General features: G+C 32.4%; 1 protein-coding gene across 1 annotated transcript; it reads right to left on the reverse strand.

Annotated features, from left to right (window-relative positions):
* Positions 1-20,188: 20,188 nt before the first annotated feature.
* Positions 20,189-21,700, reverse strand: LOC105794433 (serine/threonine-protein kinase UCNL). Its single transcript, XM_012623606.2, has one exon. The coding sequence runs from the start codon at positions 21,568-21,570 to the stop codon at positions 20,338-20,340; it is 1,233 nt and encodes a 410-aa protein (XP_012479060.1). The 5' UTR covers positions 21,571-21,700; the 3' UTR covers positions 20,189-20,337.
* Positions 21,701-25,627: the final 3,927 nt, after the last annotated feature.

The raw sequence follows: 25,627 nt of genomic DNA on the forward strand, positions 1-25,627 counted from the left end.
TCAAAGCTAACTCATGTCTCCTTCCCATAAATGCAATACTCACAGAAATCAAACTTTCAACTCTGATGCCTGTCAGAAGACGTCTTTTGCTCAAAACGGTCATACATTTTTCACTAAAATGACCGAGTCGTATGTGCCATAATTGGGTCGATTTAGAATCTGTAAAGGGGGGATTTTGATGTGTCATCATGACGTTCAGAGAGTCCTTGTCGTGACGTGGTGATAATCTTGCTTATATTTTCGTAATTGCTTTTGAACTGACATCGTTGCACCTTGCAGAATGTAAAGGCTATCAACTTTCTGCCCTTTCATTAAAACAAGGGCTCCACGAGATACCTTTAAGTCGTTTGACTTAATGATAATCTTGCAACCATTCGAGTGTAAAATGCCCAAAGAGACGAGATTCTTCTTTAAATCAGGCACATGCTTGACATCTGACAACATTCTGACTATCCCGTCATGCACCCTAATCTGAATGGTACCAATGTTGGTTATTTTGTAGGGTGAGTTATTTCTCATACGCACAACTCCACCTTCAGTCGACCTGTATATGGAGAACTAATCCCTGTTGGGACACATATGGTAGGAACACCCTAAATCCAAGATCCACTTGGATGTGAACTTAAACATTTCAGTCGTTGACACCAGCAACAAATCATCACTTTTGTTCTCGGCTACAATAGCATTAGCTACGTCAGCTTTCTGCTTCCCTCTCTCATCATCTTCGGCAGCCCTCTTATTTTTGTTCTAAAGTTTGTAACATTTTGCCTTAATATGACCTATCTTTTGTAATAGCCACACTGCTTGTCGTGGTTTCTAGATTTCAATCTTGCTCTCGATCTTCTCTAACCCAAATCCTTAGATTTTTGTCTTCCTCTAAAAACCAAAATCGAGGCTTGCCCATCTGACTTGTTCTTCGAGCCTAAATTGTTGTCAAGTTTATCCTTACTCAAGAGGTTTCCCTTCACGTCCTCAAAACAGAGTCTCTTTCTACCATAAATCAGAGTTTCCTTGAAAGTTTTGTATGAATGGGGGCAATAAACAAAGCAATAACATAGCCTGATCTTCATCGTCTATGTTGGTCTCAACAATATTTAGGTCATTTAGGAGAGTTACAAATTCACTGATGTGAGCCCTAATAGACTCACCTGCTGCCATACGGAACATATATAATCATTGTTTCAATACTAAGCGATTTGAGATCTTCCAATTTCCTCTATAAGGTTGTTGTCGTTTTCTCCGTAAGTACCTCTTGCAATACAATGTTAGTAAGGCACAACTAAATTGTTGGCAATGCATTCTTACCAAGCTCCTCTCATTCTGTTTGATACGCATTCGCAGGCTTTTGCGCTGTAACGAACTTTTTCAAACTGTTTTGAACCAAAATTTTTATCATCCAAACTTTTCACAAACTAAAATTAGTGATCCAATCGAACTTCTCGATATTGTACCTGTAGGAAAAAATCTAGTTTGAAAACAGTTTTCTTGCGCAGCAAAAAATTAAAATTTTGAAAACCAACCCGGTTTGTGATATTTATAGCAATAAACCTTAAACCAAAATCGTACTTGAGTTTTTGGATAAGCGAATCCTTGATATTTTTGGCTTTCAACCAAACAATTTTCTCTGCTATTCTCATACCACGAACTACTTTGAGTGTGGGCTCGAACCAATTGAATTAAAACATAGAACTAGAAAAAGTTTTCCTTTTGGGGTGAAAACGAAATTTCTCTCTTCTTTAATAGAAATCGGTAGAACTATTATTCTGGAAAAACATATATGTAATAGTTGAGAATAAATTCTCTCTATTTTTCGGTAGAATAACAATCTGTCAAAGTTGTGTTAAACGCTCTATCGATGCCATCTATTTATAGGAAGAGAAGGTAAAACCCTTGTTGAGTTGTAATGGTTTATTTCAAATAGAAAAAAACATCCTACTTAGAGTATCGTGAAGTCATGAAGTCATTTCATTATAGTATCGTGGCTGAGCTCTTCTTAACGACATATCATTACGAAAATAACTACTCAGTGTTCGTCCAATGACCTTGTCATAAGTGTGTTACCCTAAGAGGATATCCTTGATTTCTTTGGGATAATATTTGTTCTCCCAATATGATTTTATTTTATCTCATGGTAACCATGGCATCTTTCTTCATGAAAAGTCAATCGCAATCAAATAGTGATCAAGTCATCCATCACAAAGACGGATGACCCATAGCCATGTTTACTTTTCATTAACCATGTAATGCCAAGAGAGAGTATCATTTACCCATGTTTTGGATTACGAATTTCACTGTTTTGAGTGACTCTACATACTACAGAAGTTGTACACCCAACACACCAGCTTTCGGTTCCTTATCTATTTGAACTCAAGCTTTTACTTACATCAAAGTGTACGAGTCATGCATACATAGTCTGCTATCCATTTAGGATTTATGTATGTTACACTAAGAATGTCACAAGTGAATAAGCCCATAAATGGATTCAAGATCTATTCTGCTTGGGTCTTATTCGATGTACTATTAATCCAGTTAGTCACATCTATGTCTCTCTCTTTTACGAGTTATTCGCTTCGATGCCTAAGATAAGATATCTCCCCAATTGGACTTGATAAATTACATATTAGCCTTTTAATCGATTTGCTCATTTTCGATTATGCTAAGGACATATTTAGGTTCGTCTACTAATACAAGTTGTCTTTATGTATTACGATCTGACCACATAATAACGCTTAGTATTAGTTAAACATTAGACAACTAGTGAGTAAATTTGCTTCCATTTGTATTTGCATGCAAAAACCATGTGTGGACAATATACAAAGTTTAATGTAATTCATGAATAATTTTACTAACCAATCTATTCAAAAAAATTATAAGTGTACTTGACAAAAATGCTACACTTAGGGCACCAAATCTAACAGTTCATTGCCATCTCTGAATGGGTTGAATGCAGAAACTGAACCAGGCTCTAATACCAATTTGTTGGGTCGAACCCGAATTATGCAATGAATACGAATGAAAAGCAAGAAAAATTGGACACAAATATTTACGTGGAAAAACCTCTCCAAAGAGGATTAGTTAATGGTTTCATTGATCTTGTGAAACTATAAACTGTCAATTTCATGTTGTGTTAAAAGCTACTTTTAGTTTAGAATATAATTTCTTGAAACAACCAAATGGTCTTGAAACAATCAAAATTTACCCATATTTTAAGGTAAATTATGTTACAAGTTTTGTAAGTTAAGTAAACACATTAGTCGCTATAAATAAAATTTATTTGACTTTATAATTTCAAGATTGTGTTGGTGCAATTGATGATACAACACAAAATGTGTTAGTTACATGTGTACTTGACATGAAGTTCACATATGTTTTAGCTGGATGGAAGGGAACAACATCAGATTCAAGAGTCATTAAAGATGCTTTAACTAGGAAAGATAAACTTACCATTCCTAAAGGTAAAATTAATTTCAAGTAAATTATTTAAATTTATTTTTTAAAATTTATATTAAGTTAATTTTGTTTTGGATGGGTAAATATTATCTAGTGATTCGGTTTTATATTAAGAAGTGGACTTATTGCAACATCTAGAGGTACACAGTATCATTTAAAGAATTATTCTATTGGCGCTATTCAATCGTTATCACTCTTTATTAAAAAATGTGATTAAAAAAACATTTGAAGTATTGAAAAATATTTTGCCATGATACAAAAATGACAAAATCATTTTATCCGATGGATACAATGACAAATATAATTTTAACATGTATATTGCATAATTATTTAATGGGCGTTAGATCCTAATTATGAGTTGATTGAAAGAGTTGACGATAGGAACTGAGCAAATTTATGAGATTAGTGCAAGTAACAACAGTGTGGTGAAGATGTTAGGTTAGGTGTCACTATACGTAACAATATTGCTACCACAATGTGGTAAGATTATGTTTCAGAAATAGGGTGGTTTTATTATATATTATTGTTTTTTTATTTGCTTGAATTTGGATTATTTATAGTTTCAATTATGTTTGCGTGGTTAGAATTTGTATTGAGAAAAAAATTTTAAAAGTTATTTGAATACATTCTCATTTTATGAATCAAGCTTAATTTAATTAATTAATTTTTTTAAATGTATAGACATGGAAAATATTGATGGCATTTTAGTGTTTCCATTTTATATAATTGACTTGAAAAATTATATTATTGTCATTATTTTTTTTCATTCTTCTAGTTTTCATCTCTTCAATTTTCATCATTTCAATTTTTTTCCACTCTACCAAATAAAATTTTAAATTTCAAGCATGAGAATTTTTTTGTTCGTTTTTTCCTTATTTTGAAGATTGACGCCTAATCTTTACTTAATAGGAAAGATGAGAAAAGAAAATGTCTATTACTCTAATAATTAAATTTTAAACAATGTTTTAAATGATAACTATATTGATAATTTTAATTTTAAGAATTATGAGGACTAAAATGTTTTTAATTTTAGATCAAATTGAATTCTTTTAAACCATAGATTTATGATAACATCTCCCTATTTCACCATAATGTTGTTATAAGTGAAAGGTGTACTAGTAATCAATTGCCATGCACTAAAATTCTACTACCAAAATATGTGCAAAAGATTCATCACATCATGGGTGTTTAATAGCAATATTATTAGTGACAATGATTTGAATCTTAATAAATCTTTTGCACATATATTTTGGTTGTAGGATTTTCAATACATGAAAACTGATTAATAATAATAATAATTAAAATTGGAATCTAGATGGTAAGATTTTCTCACCCTTTATATGAGGGTAAAATGAAAAAATAAATTGAGTGTTATAGCTTTTATCTTGGTTAAATTATAAATCTATAATTTTGTTTAAAAATTAAAATATTTAAATTTTATGATTCTCATTTTAAAACTCTTACTCATCTGTAAACATTAAATTAAAAATATTTTACTCTTTCTTAAGGTTTCACCTTACCTTTGGACTTTGGGCAAAAGAAATTTAAAAATAGTTGTTATTATTTAAAGTTTATTATTGATACAAAATTAAAAACTTTCAACGATATTAATTAAAATAATAAATAACAAAAAAGTAAAGCGAAAGGATGGGTTTTGTTTATAATGTAGACATTTGCACATCTAATTGCGATTCTGGAAATGATTAAGGAGCAGCCCCTGCCGCCCTACATCAATTCCCCTAATTTCTCACCTTCTGTCTCCCTACTAATCATATCATCTTTGGACTTTCATTTTATTTCATATCTAGTATTCCAAAGCTTTCAGAGTTAATGATATTATGATAAATTAAACTAACGCATGCATTTACATAATCTTCAAAGCCACTTCCTCCGTATATTACTTTCCTGTAGGAGGTTGAGCACGTGTTATGGGGAGAAGTAATTAAGGCAGTAGCTTTTTGTTGTAATGATTTTCATAGCCACTCTTCACGGAACCAACACTAATTTGTTTTCATTAGTAACCCTCCCTCCATCTAAATGCTTAACATTATTTCACCCCAAACAAAACTTTGCCATCTTTTTACCTCAAAGAATGGGGTGAAATTTCAAATCATGTCATTGCCATGTTAATTCTTGATCTTTATAAAAATAAAATAAAATTTATTCGACATTAATAAAAATTGGATCTGGCCAAGAAGAAAACAAACTAGAGAAAAGACACTTTCAAACAGATTTATTTCCCTTTTACTTTGTCATAATACCTCTATAAACCCTAACCTTTATTTTTCTCTCCATAATTTTTTTATCAGTGACCTAAATCTTATTAATATTTTAATCCTTAGTATTTATTGATTTAATCTCACTCATAAAAGCCAATAATTTTCTAGTTACTTATTTGAACACTCCCACGCTTCTTGTCTTCATGTGAAGTTTTTCCCCTTAAATTTTAGGCCTCTTTTCATGATTTAGTTTGTTTGATTCATGATTTAGTTCAATGGCTTGATACAGTGGGTTATCATATTGGGTTTTATTTGGATGCTTATTTTTTTGATGAAATGTTTTGCTAATTTTAGTTTCTTCTGGTTGTTTGAATGCTTTGGCATAAGCCGGACTATAGTATCAAAGAGAGGAACATGTCTAGGCTTCTTGTTTTTACTACTTACCAAATTAACCAAAAATTGAAGCCTCAATAGGTTTTAAATTTAGCAAAAAGACCTGAGTTTAGTGATGGTGATGTTGTGAGTATTAGCCTCCACACCAATTTAAGTTTGTCAATGGCTCTGGCCATTGCATTTGATTGACTTTTAAGGGTTCATAGCCTTTTGCTCTGGGCTATTCTCCCCCCTTTCTTGCAGCGATCTTCGTGAAGGATGTTGACGTTGCTGCTTGCACCCCCAATGCCATAGATGATCCTCGAACACACTTAACAAGACATTGCAGCGAAACCCCCAGGAAATGTATACTCCATAAATGAGCTAGTAGCAATGTGGGAGAAGAAGATTTATGTACCAGAAGAGGAGCTTCTTCAGAAAATCAAAGGTACGAATAATCGTAACCATTGCTTGTGATATAGCAAAGTAGGAGGATTACGTGATATAACTTTTCTTGGATTAGTTTCCAGCCATTTTCTTATTTATTGGTAGTTTGGTTCTTGTTTTGAAATGTACTAAAGCTAGGTTGGTTGTGGAATTTGCAGAGAGTTCATATCCAAACAACTTAGAGATGATTTTCATATATGCAACCTTTGTAAAGATGGATCATAGTTTGATATTGATGCGTGTGGAGTTGATGGAACTCAACTTTATATCCATACTATAAATTCACTACAGTTATGATCTTGAAGAGGTGGTCTCTACCTCCTGAAAGGGGAAAAAATCGTTGCCTGCTATGAGCTTAAGATTGAAGGCTATATCTAACTAAGATAGGCACGAATCATTACATGTTGGATGAATAGATGTGAAACCAATGACACATTTTGTGATTTGTCCAAAAAGTAACATAAAAGGTTATTAAATTACATTACCTTAAACTGCATGCTTAAGAACGCTAGGGGACAAATTAACATGTGTTAGAAATTGGCCACCATGCAACAACTCAAACATATGGCGGACAGTTCAGGCTATAAGTCACTTGGCGAACAGTCCAATTGGCAAGTACATATGGCGGATACATATGGCAAACAGTCAAAGTACTGGCAAAAATGGCGGACAGAACAAACAGGGGGCACATATGGCGAACAACCAAGATGCAAACAGTACCGTGGATAGCAATGCTGCGAGTTGTCGTGCGAACTGTCCAAATGCGAATCACTTGGCGGACAGTCATTTGACGAGTTGATTCTGTGGATTGTGAAGCTTCGGACTATATGGTTGCAGAGTGTGTCTGTGGATTGCAAATAGCACGCATATAGGCTGCGAATTGAGAACTGTAAGATGACACTGCGACGTGATGAAGTGTGAGATGACTTCACAGGTGTAGGAAAATTAAAATTTTGAAAACCAACTTGGTTTGTGATACTTATAGCAATAAACCTTAGACCAGAATCGTACTTGTGTTTTTGGATAAGCGGAACCTTGATGTTTTCCGGCTTTCAACCAAACGATCTTTGTCGCTATTCTCGTACCACAAATTGATTCGAGTGTGGGCTCGAACCAATTAAATAAAAACACAAAACTAGAAAAATTTTCTTTTCCTTTTTGTGGTGAAAATGAAAATTTTCTCCTTTGATAGAAATCAGTAGAATTGTTATTCTGGAAAAGTAATTTTAATAGTTGAGAATAAATTCTCTCTATTTTTCGGCGGAGTAGCAATCTCTCAAAATTGTGTTAATAGCCCTACCGGTGTCATCTATTTATAGGAAGAGAAGGTAAAACCTTTATTGGATTGTAAAAGTTTATTTCAACTAAAAAAACAAACTCCTAGCCTAACTAGAAGTATAGGTGGCGAGAACCCTAGTTAACATTAACTAGGGTTAGTCGTCCACCCTATTAACATAAGGGGCTTTTGAGCCTATTCTAAATCAGGTCTAATTACAAGTACTTTCTAGGTTTTTAACTCAATACTTTATAATTTGATCCAACCCAATATTTTCTTTTTTATTTTCCAAAATAAAATTCAATATTTATATTAAATGATTTTCTCATCCCAATTTTAGCCACAATAAAATTATGACGAATTTACCCCTGGTAAAATTTCGAGAAAATATGATTAATATTTCATCACTCAACATGTTCACTATGACCGAATGGTTTATTTTCATTTTTGGGCTTTGAAACAGCTCAAAAACACAAACTCATTCTTTCAATCATTTTTAAGTAATCTATGTATATTTGCAAATGAATCATTTTTCATTTCCATTTCCATTTCCATTTTGAGAAAACCACATCCATTTTCAAATATTCCATTTCTCTATTTCGGATAAAACCATAATCTTTCCTAAATGTCTCACATTTATCTATTTCTATTCATTCTGTTAATTTCGATTTAAACATGCAATTCATTTCTTGTTTCAACGAGCTAGCGGGGGGACCGATTGGACATATGTAGTTGAGGCTCAAATGATTTATAATTAAGTTTTAACTTTTTTCCTATTAATTATAAACTTATTTAGTCACGAAGTCATTCCACTATAGTATCGTGATCGTGACTAAGCTCTCCTCAACGACATATCATTACAAAATCAACTACTCAGTGCTCATCCAATGACCTTGTCATAACTGTGTTACTCTCATAGGATATCCTTAATCTCATTGAGATAAATTCCCTCTCCCAATATGATCCTATTTTATCTCATAGTAACCATAACTTCTTGCTTCATGAAAAGTCAATTACTATAAAATAATAATCAAGCTATTCACCACAAAGACGAACGACCCGTGGCCATATATACTTTTCATCAACCATGTAATGCCAATGAGAGGATATCATTTACCCATGTCTCGGGCTATGAATTTCACTGTTGTTGTTAGGGATCGACCTGATTAAACAACAAGTAACAAAAAATAGCGGATTAAATTGAGAAATTGAACACACAAATTTAACGTGGAAAAATCCCTCCAAAGAGGATAAAAAACCACGGACAAAGATAATTTTACTATAATGGCAAAAGAACGAAGAGTACAAAAGATGGAGATAAAACTAAACCCCAAAAACCCGAAAATAAAGAACCCTCAAAACGTAAACACAAAATTCTCTAAATGTGTTATGAGTTCTAATATCTAATAGGTGTTTTTCTAAGGTTGTAAAAGAGCCTATTTATAGGTTAAATTCATATGTCAGATAATAAAATAATCTAAACTAATCAGTGTTTGACTGAAATAAATAAACAGAGTTTAACTAAAAGATTATTTTTCAAATTTGACTAAAAATATGAGTCATACTTAACAAATCTCCACCTTGACTCATATTTCTACAACGCCATCTTTGCCAAAGCCCGCCACGAGCTTATCTTGAACTATGCAGGGAATTAACTGAGTCGAATCTGTGCATAGAAACTGGAAGACTTCTAGCCTTCGACTTGTACACTGCCAAATCAAAACTAACCCGGGTCTGATTTTCACGAACACAGTGCCCCAACTTTTCAAAACCTGCATCCAAAAGAGAACCTCTCTTCAATGAAACGGTCATACATTTTTCCCTCCTATGACCAAGTTGCCTCTGCTCCAAACGAGTTGACTTCGACTCTGTAACGGACGAGGGACGTCCGATTTCACCAGTCACTGTAGAACCTTCTAGAATATAAAGACTGGCAGTTCTTTTACCTTTTAACAAAACGAGAGCTCCACGAGATACTTTAATGCCGTTTGACTCGATGTTGATTCTGCATCCTTTCAAGTCTAAAATACTCAAGGAGATGGGATTCTTTCGTAAATCAGGTACATACCTGACATCTGAGAGTGTCCTAATCGTCCCATTGTGTATCCTAATTTTAACAGTATCAATACCAATTACCTTACTAGATGAATCGTTTCCCATGTGCACAACTCCACCTTCAACCGAACTGTATGTGGAGAACCATTCTCTATTGGGACACATGTGGAAAGAACATCTCGAATCTAGGATCCACTCAGACATGAGCTTGGAGTTATCGCTCGTTGACACTAACAAGAAATCATCACTGCTTTCATCGGCCAAATTAGCACCAGCTACATCTTCCTCGTTACTCTCAGCAGCTATTTTATTTCGCAGTTTATAACAATCTGCTTTGACGTGACCTAACTTTTTACAATAATGACACATTTTGTCTCGTTTCTTTGATGCTACCAAAATGGAAGCTTGCCTATCTGCCTTGCTATCCAAATGAATCTCATTGTCGAGTTTGTCTCTACTTAACAAATGACCCTTCACATCTTTGAACGAGATTTTGTCTCTGCCATAAATCAGGGTCTCCTTGAAAGACTTGTATGAATAGGGTAAAGAGCACAATAATAGCATAGCTTGATCTTCATCATCAATATGAACCTCAACATTCTTTAAATCATTTAAAAGAGTAATGAATTGACCGATGTGATCTCTAAGAAGCTCACCTTCGTTCATGCGAAACGTAAATAGGCGTTGTTTCAACACTAAACGGTTAGCCAGAGACTTAGTCGCATAAAGAGTTTTTAACCTTTTCCACAAGGCGGATGAGGTCTTCTCCATCAATACCTCCTGCAATATCGTATTTGCGAGGCACAATTAGATTGCAGATAAGGCCTTTTCATCAAGCTCTTCCCATTCTGTTTTATTTAGATTCTCAGGCTTTTTCCCGGTAACAACAGTTTTCAAACGGGATTGAACTAGAATTGCCATCATTCGAACTTGCCACAAATTGAAATTTATCTCACCATCGAACTTCTCAATTTCAATCCTTGTTGTTTCCATATCTGAATGGGCTGATCTTTGAACTAGCTCTGATACCACTTGTTAGGGGTCGACTCGATTAAACAACAAGTAAGAAAAAATAACGGATTAAGTTGAGAAATTGAACACATAAATTTAACGTGGAAAAACCCCTCCAAAGAGGATAAAAAACCACGGGCAAAGATAATTTTACTATAATGGCAAAAGAACGAAGAGTACAAAAGATGGAGATAAAACTAAACCCCAAAAACCTGAAAACAAAGAACGCTCAAAACGTAAACACAAAATTCTCTAAATGTGTTATGAGTTCTAATATCTAATAGGTGTTTTTTCTAAGGTTGTAAAAGAGCTTATTTATAGGTTAAATTCATATGTCAAATAATAATAAAATAATCTAAACTAATCAGTGTTTGACTGAAATAAATAAATAGAGTTTAACTAAAAGATTATTTTTCAAATTTGACTGAAAATAGGAGTCATACTTAACAGTTGTGAACGAAGCTACATACACCCAACGCACCATCTTTTAGTTCATTATCTGTTCAAACTCAAGCTTGTACTTACATCAGAGTGTACGAGTCATGCATACATAGCCTGTCATCCACTCAGGATTTAGGTATGTCACGCTATGAACTTCACAAGTGAATAAATCCATAAACTGATTCATATTCTATTTATCTTAGGTCTTGTCCGATATGTTGTCAGTCTAGTCAGTCACATCTGGGAGTCATTTGCTCCGATGCCCAAGATAAAGCATCTCCCCATTTAGACTTGATAGGCGTCATATTAGACTTTCAATCGGTTTGTTCATTTCTGCTTAGACTAACGATATGTTTAGGTTTGTCTACTAATATAAATTGTCTTTCTGTATTACGATCCGATCACGTAATACCGCTTAATATTAGTTAAACATTAGACAACCTATGAGCAACATTTAATTCTATTTTGCTTTGCGTGCAAAAACCATGTGAGGATAATATACAAAGTATTAATGTTATTCATGAATAGTTTAATTAACCAATCTGTTCGAAAAATTACAAATGTGCTTAGACGAAAATACTTCACTTAGCGCACCAGATCCAATATTTCCATGGTAGATTTATTGCTTGGTGAAAATGAATGATTCATATTGTGGGCATTAGCATCATTAACCAAGGTGTCATTTTCTTGAGTTTGTATCCATGCAAGTGATTCCAAACCCTTAGATTCACTCTCATGTTTAGTAGATTAAAAGAAGATCAATTTGACTTCTAAGTATAATTCAACATTGCTAATTGAAGGGTGTAGAGATGGAATCTTCAACATGATTTCTACATTGTCATCATCCATAATAATAGAGGTGAGTGTCCGATCAAATCAAGTAAAAAATTTTGAGTTAATCAAGTTGACGAGTCCTATTTTATCATCCTAACTCGATTTGAAATTTTTTCGAATCGAGTCTAGTGAAATGAAATTCAAGTCGATCGGATCAAGTGAAATTATTCGAGTTAAATTAAAAAAAATTAAACATGTCAAAATATTGTTACAATATAACTAATTCCATGTTAGAACACATAAATTTGAAACTATATATATTTGAAAACTTCTTGAAAACAAAGTAAGAAAAAAAAGATACTTTAGTATGATAAACTTGAATCATTAATTAACTTATTTAGGTCCCAAAATTATTAATTTAGAAAAATTTAAAATTTAAAAATTTTAACTTTCTTTATTTTTTAATTTTTTAAAAATATAAATTTTGAAATTTTTATTAATATTTTGAATTTTAAAATTTATTTTGAATTTTTTTGTAATTTCATTGATAGAGATATCAATTTGCTCATTTTCAAAACTGACAAGGACTAAAGGGGTATTTACACCAATCTGTTATTCGAATTATTCGAGTAATTTGAATTGTAAAATTCAATTCGGCTCAAACTCGAAACTCGAATTACTTATTCAAGTTGACTTGAATAACTCAAAATTTAATTTAATTTTCATTTTTTTCGAATCGAATTAAATTTTACTTACTCCTACGTAATAGACAAACAAATAAATTTAATAATGGATGGTTGCGTTATTATTGGATATGGACAAACCACATTTAACCGTGGTTTCTCCCTAGCAAATCCTGTGATGCAATACATTTCATCTAATAATAACTTACTAAATTTGGTTTTAGGCTTGAAGGAGGGCCACCATAACAAAAATCATTTGATTCTTCTAGACGAGAATTTCTCTTTCGGGCATAATCAACTAACAATGAAATATTAAACAAAAACTTTGGTTTAATACTACCGGAAAAAACAAAATAAAGGACCCAAAATAGCTCAAAAGCTTAAATTTCTTATAGAAATGAGCAAATCAATTATAAAGAAATATGTTTGAGTTGTGTGACCCAAATTCTTGTTAAAATAATAATAATGAAATACAATGGTAAAATAAGAGGATATGTGGGGGTGAAGGCCGAGAGCCAAAAGTATGGTACAGGTTGCACAAGTGGAATTAATATAAAAGTATACTTATTCTATTTAATATTGATTGTATAAGTAGAATCTGTATAGAACTTCTCTTCTTCTATCTTATATTGATTAAAATAAGTTTTTTCAACCTATAAATAGAAGCAGTCGAAACTCCTCTTGTATCATTTGAATTCGACATTAGTGAATTTTCTTCTTCTCTGCCCGTAATTTTTCCCTAAAAAAATTTTCACGTAAAATCTATGTGTTCTTATTTTTCTTTCTTATTTCTTTGCGATCGTTCTATATGATCATTGTCGACGTTCGGTTTTTTACAAAATATATTATCAAAACAGATTCAAATCTGTCCTTAAATAATAAAAAAATTCAATAAAACTGCATGAACATTTTGTTCCGATGAAAGCCTTAGAACATGAGCTTAATAAAGAAGCAATGTTTTAATAAGGAAATACGTGGATCTGAACATCAATGATACAACGAATTCCCAAACTCATAATTCTATTTCTCGAGTAGCCAAGAGTTTTCAATTTTAAAAACATCTTATGGATTTTCAATACATTTGTATAGGTTACTGTTTTTAAATTATTTTATCAAGTTTCTATCATGAATTTTTATCCTTATTCTCGCTTCACGACCCACAAGACTAAAATCATTCCTGGCCCACCACCCACATGGGTCTCCAAACCCACCTAATATCCACTAAACCCGACTCGCGACCCAGTTTATATAATATATTTAAAAGTATCAGTGAAATAAATATAAACCATTTTTTTTTATGAAAAAAGTATGAAAAACCTATCATCCGAACTCCCACCACATATATGATATTATTCTAACTGTCACTATTTAAAAAAAAAAGTCGTCGCGACCCTTTAATTGGTAAATAACATATAACTTCAACACAAGTTTAAAAAAATCAAAAAATAAAGTCCTTACATAAAATCCAAATACAAGCAATGTCTTAAATACATCATAAATGTCTTCAAATGCAACACAAGTCCAAAAATTCCAAAAATCAATCAATACATGTCACTCCCGTTGCTTCTGTATCACATTCATCTTCTAATTTTCTATCAATTGTGAGCATTATATTTCTTTAACTTCACCTAAACCTGTATATGAGAAACTGTGTTGAATATTCACCTTTTTTTTTTCTAAATTGAGTAAGAAACTGTGAAGTGCTCTCTTTTTTTTTTTCTAAAAAAAATTAGCAGCCAATATAAGTTGAGTATTGTTACCAATATTAAATTTGTATAAATGTTTATATTTTAAATATGCTTATTATATTATGCGGGGTGGGTGAGGATGGGGTAAGGCGGTTGGAGATGAGGTGGGTATAAGGTCATACCCACGCCTACCTCACCATCCACGGTGAGTCTAATTTTTGTCCCCATCCCACCACCCATGAAATATGCACTCATCCCCGCCCAATTGGGTACGAAGTGGGGCGGGACCCCACCAAACCCGCCCCACTGACGCCCCTAATTCCTATTATGAATTTTATTTATTATTCAAGTTACGATATTATAATTATAGCAAATTAATAAAAGTATTTTGTCAAGTTCCTATTATGAATTTTATTTATTAGTCAAATTACGAGTTTATAATTATAACAAATTAATAAATTTAGAGGTTAATTATAAGATTTGATTTTTATTTAGGATAAATACTAAAATTATACATAAAATTTGATTCAATTTGTAATGTTATATATAAACATTAATTTGGTGGACTTTATCGACAAACTTTAAATTTGGTTCAATTTTCACATTTCACTAACCCCATTATCTATGTGGCACAATTTTTATTAAGTCATGTGTAAATTGTTGGCATGACATTTTTTAGGTTAAAAATAAAATTTTACTTAATATAAAATTTTCAATAAAAATGTTGAATAAGATAAATAGATAGGTAGTTACTTATCACTTAATGTAATAAATATTAAATATATTTTGTTTTATTAAAAATTGAAATAAATCATACTTTTAAAAAATAAAATAATCGAATTATTATATTTATCTTTCATCTAGACTATCTAGAATAATATAAATATTATATTAATAAGATTAAAATTAAAAAATAATATTTGTTTTTATCAAACAACATAATTATATTCAATACTTTTTAATAATTTACCAAATAATTTCCTAATATAAATTAAACACTTATAAAATTTAGTAATAAAAATTCAATACTTAATTTTTCAGCACTTAAAATTTCAATTTATCAAATACCTCATTAAATTTTTTATTTAATGTATTGCTTGAGTTTTTCGATGCAGTACTTTTTATTTTAATTTTATTAATCTATTTAATTATTTTTTAATTATTTATTAAGAAAAATAAAATATTTTGTGCAGTTGTATAATTGTAAATAATTGCAAGCATTAAATTTGGTTCATTTATATAAATATGCTGAAAAAATAAATAATTGAGAAATTGTGTTAATTTTCTAAAAATTTACCGATTTATGTTGATTTTGGAGAGAAATAAAAACGCATTCTTCAGGACGTGTTTTCACTGCCACGTCAGTAAAAATGCACCTTGTAGGACAAGTTTTCCTTTCTATAATAACAATAACTTTTCCAATAGTTACAAGGGCTCCAACAACCATAAAATTTCCTATATAAATCTGTCCAAGCTTCATTCATTTCAACTCATTCTTCCATCCTATATTCCCAATCCTCAATTTTCAATTTTTTTTCTAATTTTCCCAAATTGTATACTTTGTTTTACGTCCCAAATGTACACTTATTTACAATGTACGAAATGTGTTTATTAAATTGGTTTGCTTTGTACTATACCATATTATGAGTTTAAATTTTACCATATCATATTGTGAGTTTAAATTTTACCATATCATATTGTGGAATTTGCTCTGAATTTGGCGAACACGGTGTACTCAAGCTCGGGTCACCTTCGTCCTCTTCGACGAAGTTGGCATGTAACTCTAGTATAGCATTCCCACTAGAGCAATGGGATTCGATCACCTGCTCTAGATCGTTGTCCCTAGTGATCTCAAAAATGGAATATCTAGCGGGGTCCAATGACGAAAGATATCTACATTAGAGGCTCAAAATTCTTATCAGGATCCCAACTTTGTGCCTAATCATTGTTCAAAAATATTTTAATGTAATGGTCCGGTTGAATGCCAGATCTTCAAATTGTGCTGATACAAAAACGAGCTCAATTTCGGTCTCACAAATTTGCCCATTGTAATGGACAACAACTCTGACTCGTTTTCTCATCTTCAACCAAATAGCATGTTTCACATGTTTAAAACCAAGAAAATATTAATATATATATATATAGTTCTCATCACCCAAAACGCTAAATCTACACGTAATTTAACAAATTACCTTTGCTTTGACAACGATGTAGGAACGAAATCTAAGTTTTCACAACAACGTCGATTACTCAAAATTCTAAGTATCCTTCATATCAACAATATGCTTCGAAGGTTGGTATGGGAAATCAATGGCTTGTATTGCCTTATTTCTATAGAGCACTTTTTGTGGGGGGAGAATACGCTCCCCCATAGTGGTATTTTTCAGGAATCATGAAATTTTTATCCTGAGAATCCTGAGTTGTAGAGGCTTAGAGGTAGAAGCAATCAAGATGGTTTAGGGGTTGAAATGGCCAGAGAGAAAACGCCCCCTGCAGGTGGCGTTTTCATTTAACATGACAGTGAAAACCCATCTTGTAGGAGGTGTTTTCCAGCCACATGCATCCTGTAGGAAGTGTTTTTACTACCATGTTAGATGAAAATGCCACCTATAAGGGGCGTTGTCTCTTTGGCCATTTCAACCCCCAAGCCAACTTTATTGTTTCTACCTTTGAGCCTCTATAACCCGAGATTATCGAGATAAATTTCATACATTGCAACTCAAAATTCTCGGGATAAAAAAATTCCCTTTTTACCCTACCCCATCCCCTATATAAATGCACGTTTTCATCTCATTGATTCAGTATCCTAAATTATTTTTCTTTTTCTTACGTGTTGAAATTTTTGGGTTTAAAGATTTATTTCTCTCGCTTTGAGTGAGATATAGTCATAGTTTTAAGTTGTGTTTGGGTTCACAGTGATGTCGTGGATCTCAGTAACCTACAAATTTCACTTATCGTATGAGTATAGAGTCATCACCTGAGAAGCCAAGATCGCTTTGCAACTCGAGATTCAAGTTGCCAGTGATTATATCGTCTCGAATTGAAGTGTAACTAAGGCTTCAAGTTTAGAAAGGTTATGTTGTCAAATGATAGAGCATAACCGAGTTCGTAGTTGACGGTGCTAATGCGAGCACCACAATGAGTTTCTCCTCATCAGATGAACACGCTTCATAACACTCAAACATAAGTACAAAGAAAGAAAACACAATGCGCCTTCTAGTATAATCAAGTAATTCATGTTGTCCCTCTCTGTTGAAGGTGGTGACCTTCCTAGTACAATCTGTTATACCCCAATGCTCTCACATGTTATAATAACGGGGTCATCACCTTTAGTGGTGATGGGTAAGATGCATTACTTCATTATACTGAAATGCCTCTGCGTTTTTCTTCCTCGTAATGTTTGAGTTTTATAAAGCATCCTCTTTTGATGAGAAAAACTTGTTGTCGTGCCCACATAACCATTGTCAAATACGAACCCATTTATTCTCTATCCTTTGATAGCATAACCTTTTTAAACTTGAAGCCCTAGTTAAGCTTCAACCTCAGACTGTATAATCACAGTCTACTAGGACCTTGAGTTGCAACGTGATCTGGCTTCCCAGGTGATGGTTGTATGGTGTGAAGTAGGATCTGCGTTATGGTGTGAAGTTTGTGATCCGCTCATCGGGTGAAATGTGTATAAGGTGGTTAAGTGTAGAGATGGGTGTATAGTTATTCGCCAGGAATTAGAAAAGTATCCATCAAAGTCTAAAGAGAAGTCTAGAATCTTCAATTAGAGGAATCCAACAATAACATTAAAGGAATATTGGTTGAGACTTACTAAGTTCCGTTAAACTTACATGCGTGTATTTGTATCGCAGGTTCTTGGCATTAAACCAATACGTTAGAAGGGACCAAGCCAAGAATGGGCCTAGCTGGCAGTTTGAAGAATGATATTATGCATATAGAGGGGCACTCGTAGGAATATGGTGAACAATACTCTATGCCATGATTAAGTAGGTTTAACAAAATTTTAAGTTGTAATGCATTAAACTACTTTCGAAAATATGTTGTATTTAGTAGACATCTCTTTTAAAATCTTTTGACTTAGAAAGAATATAAATAATAAGAAGTATGTTCAGTATGGTTTTCGCCGTTGTAAAATTTTTATTAAGTATTTTTGTTTTGTGGCATCCTATATCTGAGTCTAGTAAATCGGGTCAAGTATAGGGCATTACACAACCCTTTGGTGCTTCAATGAAAACAGAAGCAGAAGATGAAAGATGATCGTTATTGCCATGGATGATGTTTGCAACAACTTGAAAAGTTCTTCTAGAACCCTTTTCCCAAATTTCAGTCTTCCCTTTTTCTTTTATTTTCTGCCTGTCCCTCCCCTCTAAAAAAAATTTATGTTCCTTCGATTGCTCATGTCCGACGTGGCTAGTTAACCGGCCACGTTAGCTAGTTAACGAGCCACGTCACCTGTCCCATTAGGTTTGTAATAAAAAAAATGTTAGTGGGTTATTGATTTGTCACTTTTCGATAACATTAGTGATTTTTTTTATTTTCGTAAATTTTAGTGACCTAGTTGTAACTTTTCAAATTTTAGTGATTGTTGGTGTATTTTACCCTTATAATTAGTATATTTTCTCACGTTTTAGGTTTTGGATTTAGGGTGAGTTTGGATGGGCGGTGCGTTTACCTGCGGTTAGTGTAAAAACAGCGGTGGCAGTGACATTAGATACTGTAGCAACACTGTAGCGTGAGACAAAAAATAGGCTAAATGCACTGTACCGCACTCAATTGTCTATCCAAACCTACCCTTAGAGATTATAGTTTATGGTTTATATGAGTTTGGGTTTATAAGGTTTATGATTTGAGTTTAGGAATTAGGGTTTATATTAAGTTTTAGGTTTTAGATTTCGAGTCTAGTTTAATTTAAATAAAGTTATTTAGTATTTATTTACAAGTCCATTATTTTTTCTTTTATTAGTGATGAAGTGTGATATTGTTGTACACGGACAACACTTGAGAATACATCAGATATTCATTCAATTTTTATTTACTTCAATTTGATGAAAGAAAGGTAAAAAAAAAAAGGAATTAAATATAAGACAATGAAGCTTGGCTCAATGGCAATGACAAAACTAAGGTTGATTCCCAAAATCTATAATATCTCAAATTCAAGTCCCATGCCAATGTCAAATGTGTGAATTATTTAAAAGAGATTTAGTTAGTTATTTAATTAAAATTAAATATAAAATATCTTTATCATCCTCTTAAACTTTTATTTAAACTATTTCATAAAAAGTTATAATTGGAAAAATAATTATGATGAATTACTTTCTTTCTTCTCCATTGTTAAACAAAACTAAAATTGTGAAAATGCATTACTTCACTTTTTCTTCCCCTACAAATTTGACCATAAAAAAAGAGACAAATATATATTATTGGTTTATTCCAACATAGCATAACATTATTACAAATCACTTGTTTGAGGCATTTATAATATAAAGTCTGAGCATGGTACATGAACTATCTATATAGATTATTTCCATAATGAGACAATTTCCACAAACTCTACAATCAAATAATTACCCATAACCCTTCATCTATAAGGTTGTTAGGAGAACTACTACTAGCAAATGCAAGAATCTCTTTTACTATAAAGAACAAACATATTTGTGGTTTCTCTTATAGGATGGAGGAGGAAGTAATTCTCTCCCTCAAATTCAAGCCTCATGGCGGAGCGTGGAAGACACGCGTCATGAAAGAAGAATGCAAAATGGTAAATAAAGAAATATTACGACAAATTTTATTTTTCAAATATTACAAGTTATCATTCTGCCATTTTAACATCGTCTTCTACCTTTATGTTATGTACACTACGAACTGAAAACTAAAAGGAAAATAATTTCATCTAACTGAACCTTTCACCTGCGTTAGTACTCTGTGAATGAAACGTTCCGTCTATGATCCGACAACGGTGATGGTGGCATCGACTTCGGATTTGGAGCCTTCGAACTCTGGAAATATTCTCTTATATCAAAATTTCCTGGCGATACTTCTGTCGTCAAGTCACCATCGTCTCTCGGCGGAATAAACGGCGGCCGTAACACTTCCGTTAAGAAGTCCCACCTGACCCCTCTAAAGAAGGCGTGCTGTTTGATCTCGCACGCGCCTCCGTGATATCCAAGCCTCTTTTCCGGATCCTTCTGCAATAACCGTCCGATCAAATCCGTTAAAGCGTTTGGTTGACCCATGAACTTGGGCTCTTTGGTCAAAACGTTTCGAAACGTCTCTTTTCGATTCTTCCCTTTAAACGGCGTCCTCCCGTAGAGCATCTCGTAGGTTAGAATTCCGAAAGCCCACCAATCGACGGCGAATTCATGTCCATCCCCACGTACAACTTCCGGTGACACGTATTCCTCGGTGCCCACGAAAGAGTTGGAACGTTCCTCGTTTGAGAAACTCAGCTTTCGTCGACTCACTGGGCTGACTCGGGCTGATTTCGCTTTCTTCAAAGCATAGTTACATTTGTTATCGGGTACGACAGGGATCCATCGAAAGAAGTTGAGTCGATGTTTACGAAGAGCTGGAAATTGAGGCAAAGAATTAGGAACCTTTTTGTCGTCGGCTAAAATTTCTGAGGGAGGCTTTTTCTTTAAGTTGCGGGAAAGGTCGAAATCAGTTAAAGTGGCGTGACCGGAGTGTTGAATGAGGATGTTTTCGGGCTTGAGATCCCGGTAAACGATACCCAGGGAATGCAGATATTGGAGAGCACATAGGATCTCGGAGAGGTAAAACCGGATGACAGAGGGGGAGAAAACGTGGTCGTTTTGATGGTAACGGAGGACGTTGAGGTCGGAGCCAGGGCAAAAAGGGACAGCCCAGGCAAGAAGGTCGGGGGTTTCGAGACGACCCAAAAGACGAGGGAGAAAAGGGTGTTGAAGGGCAGGGTCGGGAGGGGAAAGGGTTTTCAAGACCCCAATTTCCCAACGAGCTCGACGGTCGGCGTCATGTTTGGATCTCTGCACAACCTTTAGGGCGAAGGGGGAACGAGCGGTTGGGTCGGTAGAGATGTCGTGGACGAGAAACACAGTCCCCATGGCCCCTTTGCCCAGGATTTTGATGGCCTTGAGCTTTTCCAAATCTAACTCTGGCGGATTCTCCATTGCAGAGAGGCGAGGAAGAAACAGCGAAGGGAGAGAGAGAAAGGAAATAGAATGAGAATGTTTTTCGGGGGAGAGGGAATGTTTAGATGGTTTGGTTTCATTTATATACGGCTATTTAAAATGTGTTTTTTTCCCTCGTTTCCGAGTGCTTGTATATTTTCCTTCAAAAACAAAGTATTTGTATATATCAAACGACATAGCATCAAAAGTAAAACGAGAATCCATGGCACAAAATAGATTAACCACTCATTATATTCTTTAGGGTTACATCTACTTTATATCCACTTTTATTTTAATCTTTAATTCAATTTTCTCTTCTTTTAATTTTAAACATTTCAAAATAAATAAATAAAATTAATGTTGATTAATTTTATAGATATGACATCCAGGTATATATTACATTAATAATTAATTAATTTTTTAAAAATAAAAACAATAAATTTATATTTTTTATTTTTTAGATTTTAGATTTTTAAATTTTAAATTTTAAAATTTAATTAATTATTAATATGTCATCCATGTGTACATCACGCTAACAAAGTTAACTATTCTATCCTTTTGGGTGATTTAACAAAGACGAAAAATTGAATGAATGGTTAAAATAATTTTTATTAAGTTAGAGGGTCAAATAAGTCATTATGCCTATGCAATATTATGTATGAACTTTAATTTTGTGCGATTTTATATATAAAATTTTCATTTAATTCAATTTTTAAAAATCACTAATGATTATCGAATTAGCACTATTTTACATGGGATATTATATACATAAATAATTATATTAATCTAATATAAAATAAATATACATATATTCAGATTTTTAAATATATACAATTAAATCAAAATTTCATATATACATATAAATAACAATACAAATTTTATATAATACAACATCACAAGTTAAAAGAGATTTCATTTATCGTTGACACAAAATATTTATTCATTAATTTTTTCCCAAGGATATTTATAATTTTATTTTCTATATATTAAAATCAAAATCTCTGAAAATATATTTTTATACGGATTATCTATCCTTTTTACATGTGTATAATCTAAAATAGTAACATGTTCCCTAACTTTAGTTGTTTTAATTTGATTTTTTTATTTAAAGTTTTAAAATATTTCATATAATTAATAAAATATATCATATTTAATCTTATTATATTTTAAATAAATGATTCAATTGATAAAGATTTATTTCTATATTTCGTTAAATACATTAATTAAAATTTTTTAAAAATAGCAAAAATATCAGACTAAGTTTAACGGTTATATAAAAGCATGGTGTTTTGGTGCAGTAGTGATCATAAATAAAATAGCATACCTTAGCAACAAGTCATCCAAACATCAAAATACACGTCAAACTAAACAGCATATTATTAAGATGATACTCATCAGGTCCTAAACCATAGCTGTTCATTGGAACTCATCTTCTCTTTTGTATCAATCAGTCCCAACTTCATTGCTCTTGCCTTGCTCCTTTCAACAGATTCTCTACTTCTTCCAGGCTCCGGGCTTGGGCACCTCTGCAGAAGTCAGACCACAAAATTGATTCAGAACCCTTTTGTTGTGGTTAACCATTTCCACATATCTCTCTTCATACTCTGAGGGGTACCTTCTATCATATTCTTTCACACCAAGATTTAAACATCTGAGACAACCATTTCAATACATACAGGTGTGTTTGAGGTTATACTCTTTCACTTAAAATCTAATTGTCAAGTCAAGAACATCATCTAACCATCAAAACATATGATTCCAATACAACAACTCAATTCATAGTAATTATGTTTTCAGGGCTTCTCCTAAACTAGTTCAAAATCAAGACATTTAAGAAACAAAATTTATGATACTGTCTAACAATGTCGGGGGAATCATCACAGGGACTCTTCCTGCTTTTCTTACACTCTAAAACTGGACGGGTTGAAAAGGATGCAGCTAATGCCAACCATGTTTTTCTACCAATCTCACCTATCTTCTTTGAAACAACCCCTACAAGAAACGACCAAAAAAAAAAAAAGTTTTCATTTCACAATCTGTACGCAAAAGGGAAAATATCCCAGAAAAGTGAAAGAGAGATAGAGATAGAGGAAAGACTTGATTTGAAAGATTTTACAAGTCTTTGGTTGAATCGCAGCAGCCATCGATATTGAATAAAAAATAAGAATTTTCAAGGTGTTTAGGGTTTTTAACTTTTTTAACAGGTAAATACAAAGTTTTGGTAAACTACATATTTAGTCATCCAAGTTTACCCATGTTCCTATTTTGGTCATCCATTTAAAAAATTTGTTATTTTAGTCACTCCTCTTAGATTAGTTGTCAATTTTAGTTACTTTCGTTAGATAAGTTGTCAATTGTAATCACTCTACCTTAAAATGGATTTGTTCATTGAACGTAATGCTGACGTGGCTCGATATAATCCTAATTTTTTTAAAAAAATTATAATCTTTAATATTTATACATTATACCAATTTGTTCATGATTCTACAAACTAAGAAAATACAAAATTAAAATTCAAAATACTTAAAAATTCAAAAGTATTAAATTTATAAAATATATAAAATATTTAAAAATAATAAAAATATATTTTCACACATTCCCCAAAGTCTCCACTTTTCTTTCTCAATCAATGCTAGTTTTTCTTTCTCATGTTCTCAAATATTTTTGAGCTTATACAAGTTTAGCTTTAATTTTTTTATTGTAAAATTTAATTAAATTTTCATTTAAGTTTTTATTATCAATTTGGATTATTTATTCAATTAAAATAATAACAAAGAGAATATCTAAATTTTAGAATTTAAAAGTCAATTAATTAAATAATTGACAATTATCGAGCGACCAAAATAAGAATGTTGGTAAACTCATATTACTGAATACGTAGTTTACCCAATCATTTTAGTTCCATATGGTTTAAACGTTTTATTTCTAAAAGACTAATGAATAAAGTGTTTTACAGCATTAAGGTAAAAAAAAGTGTTTTACTACATTAAAAATCATTTCACACCTAAATATAAATATAAATTTTAATTTTAGTTACAATATTATATTTTTACAATTATTTTAAAATAATAATTATCCTTATTAATTATAATTAGGGTAAACTATACAAATGGTCATCAAACTATGCCCGTGTTCTTGTTTTGGTCACCCAACTTTAAAATTTTCAATTTAAGCATTAATGTATGAAATCTTTCTTGTTTTGGTAACTCGCCATTAAATTAATAATATAAATTTTTTCTAACTGGTATAATCACATATTTAATCCTCAATACTTACATATTCTATTAATTTAATCCTAATTCTAAATAATTCATTAAATCTAACCCTTCACATTTACAAATTCTATTAATTTAATACTCAAACTTCATTACCAATGGTTTCGACATTTAAAATAGAGGCTTTCCTCTGGATCATCCCTCTCCATCTTCTCTCTCCCACCCTCCTGCTCCCCCCATTGTTAAATAAGTTTTCCATATTTTATGGATATTTTTATTTCTTCAGTTCTTACAATGCCGTGTTCTAAACCGTACACTAAGATGAATGGAGACTGTTAGAATTGTGTGACCCAAATTCTAAGAGATTGTTTGCAAGTCAAGTTAAACAAAAATATATTTTCTTTCTAGAAGATTTAGTATTTATTAGTATAATATATTTAGCATTTATTAGTATAGTTTATTTGACTTACTAATTTAGCCTATAAATAGGCTCTTTTACAATCTTAGAATTAAGACACACCCATTAGATTAGAACTCATAACACATTCAGAGAATTTTGTGTTTACGTTTTGGGTTCTTTGTTTTTCGGTTTTCGGGTTTAGTTTTATCTCCATCTTTTATACTCTTCATTCTTTTGCCATTATAGTAAAATTATCTTTGCCCGTGGTTTTTTATCCTCTTTAGAGGGGTTTTTCCACGTTAAATTTGTGTGTTCATCTTCTCAATTTCTTCTGCTATTTTTACTTGTTTGTTGCTTAATCGGGACGATCCTAACAAGTGGTATTAGAGCTAGTTTAATTTTCATAGATCAGCCCGTTCAGAGATGGCAGCAACAAGGTTTG

The sequence above is a fragment of the Gossypium raimondii genome, chromosome 7 (assembly GCF_025698545.1).
Source record: "Gossypium raimondii isolate GPD5lz chromosome 7, ASM2569854v1, whole genome shotgun sequence".
In the NCBI taxonomy this organism is placed as follows: domain Eukaryota; kingdom Viridiplantae; phylum Streptophyta; class Magnoliopsida; order Malvales; family Malvaceae; genus Gossypium; species Gossypium raimondii.

Bases quoted from the DNA above. Each gene is read 5' to 3' on its own strand.
- LOC105794433 (XM_012623606.2), bottom strand. From the start codon at position 21,570: ATGGAGAATCCGCCAGAGTTAGATTTGGAAAAGCTCAAGGCCATCAAA.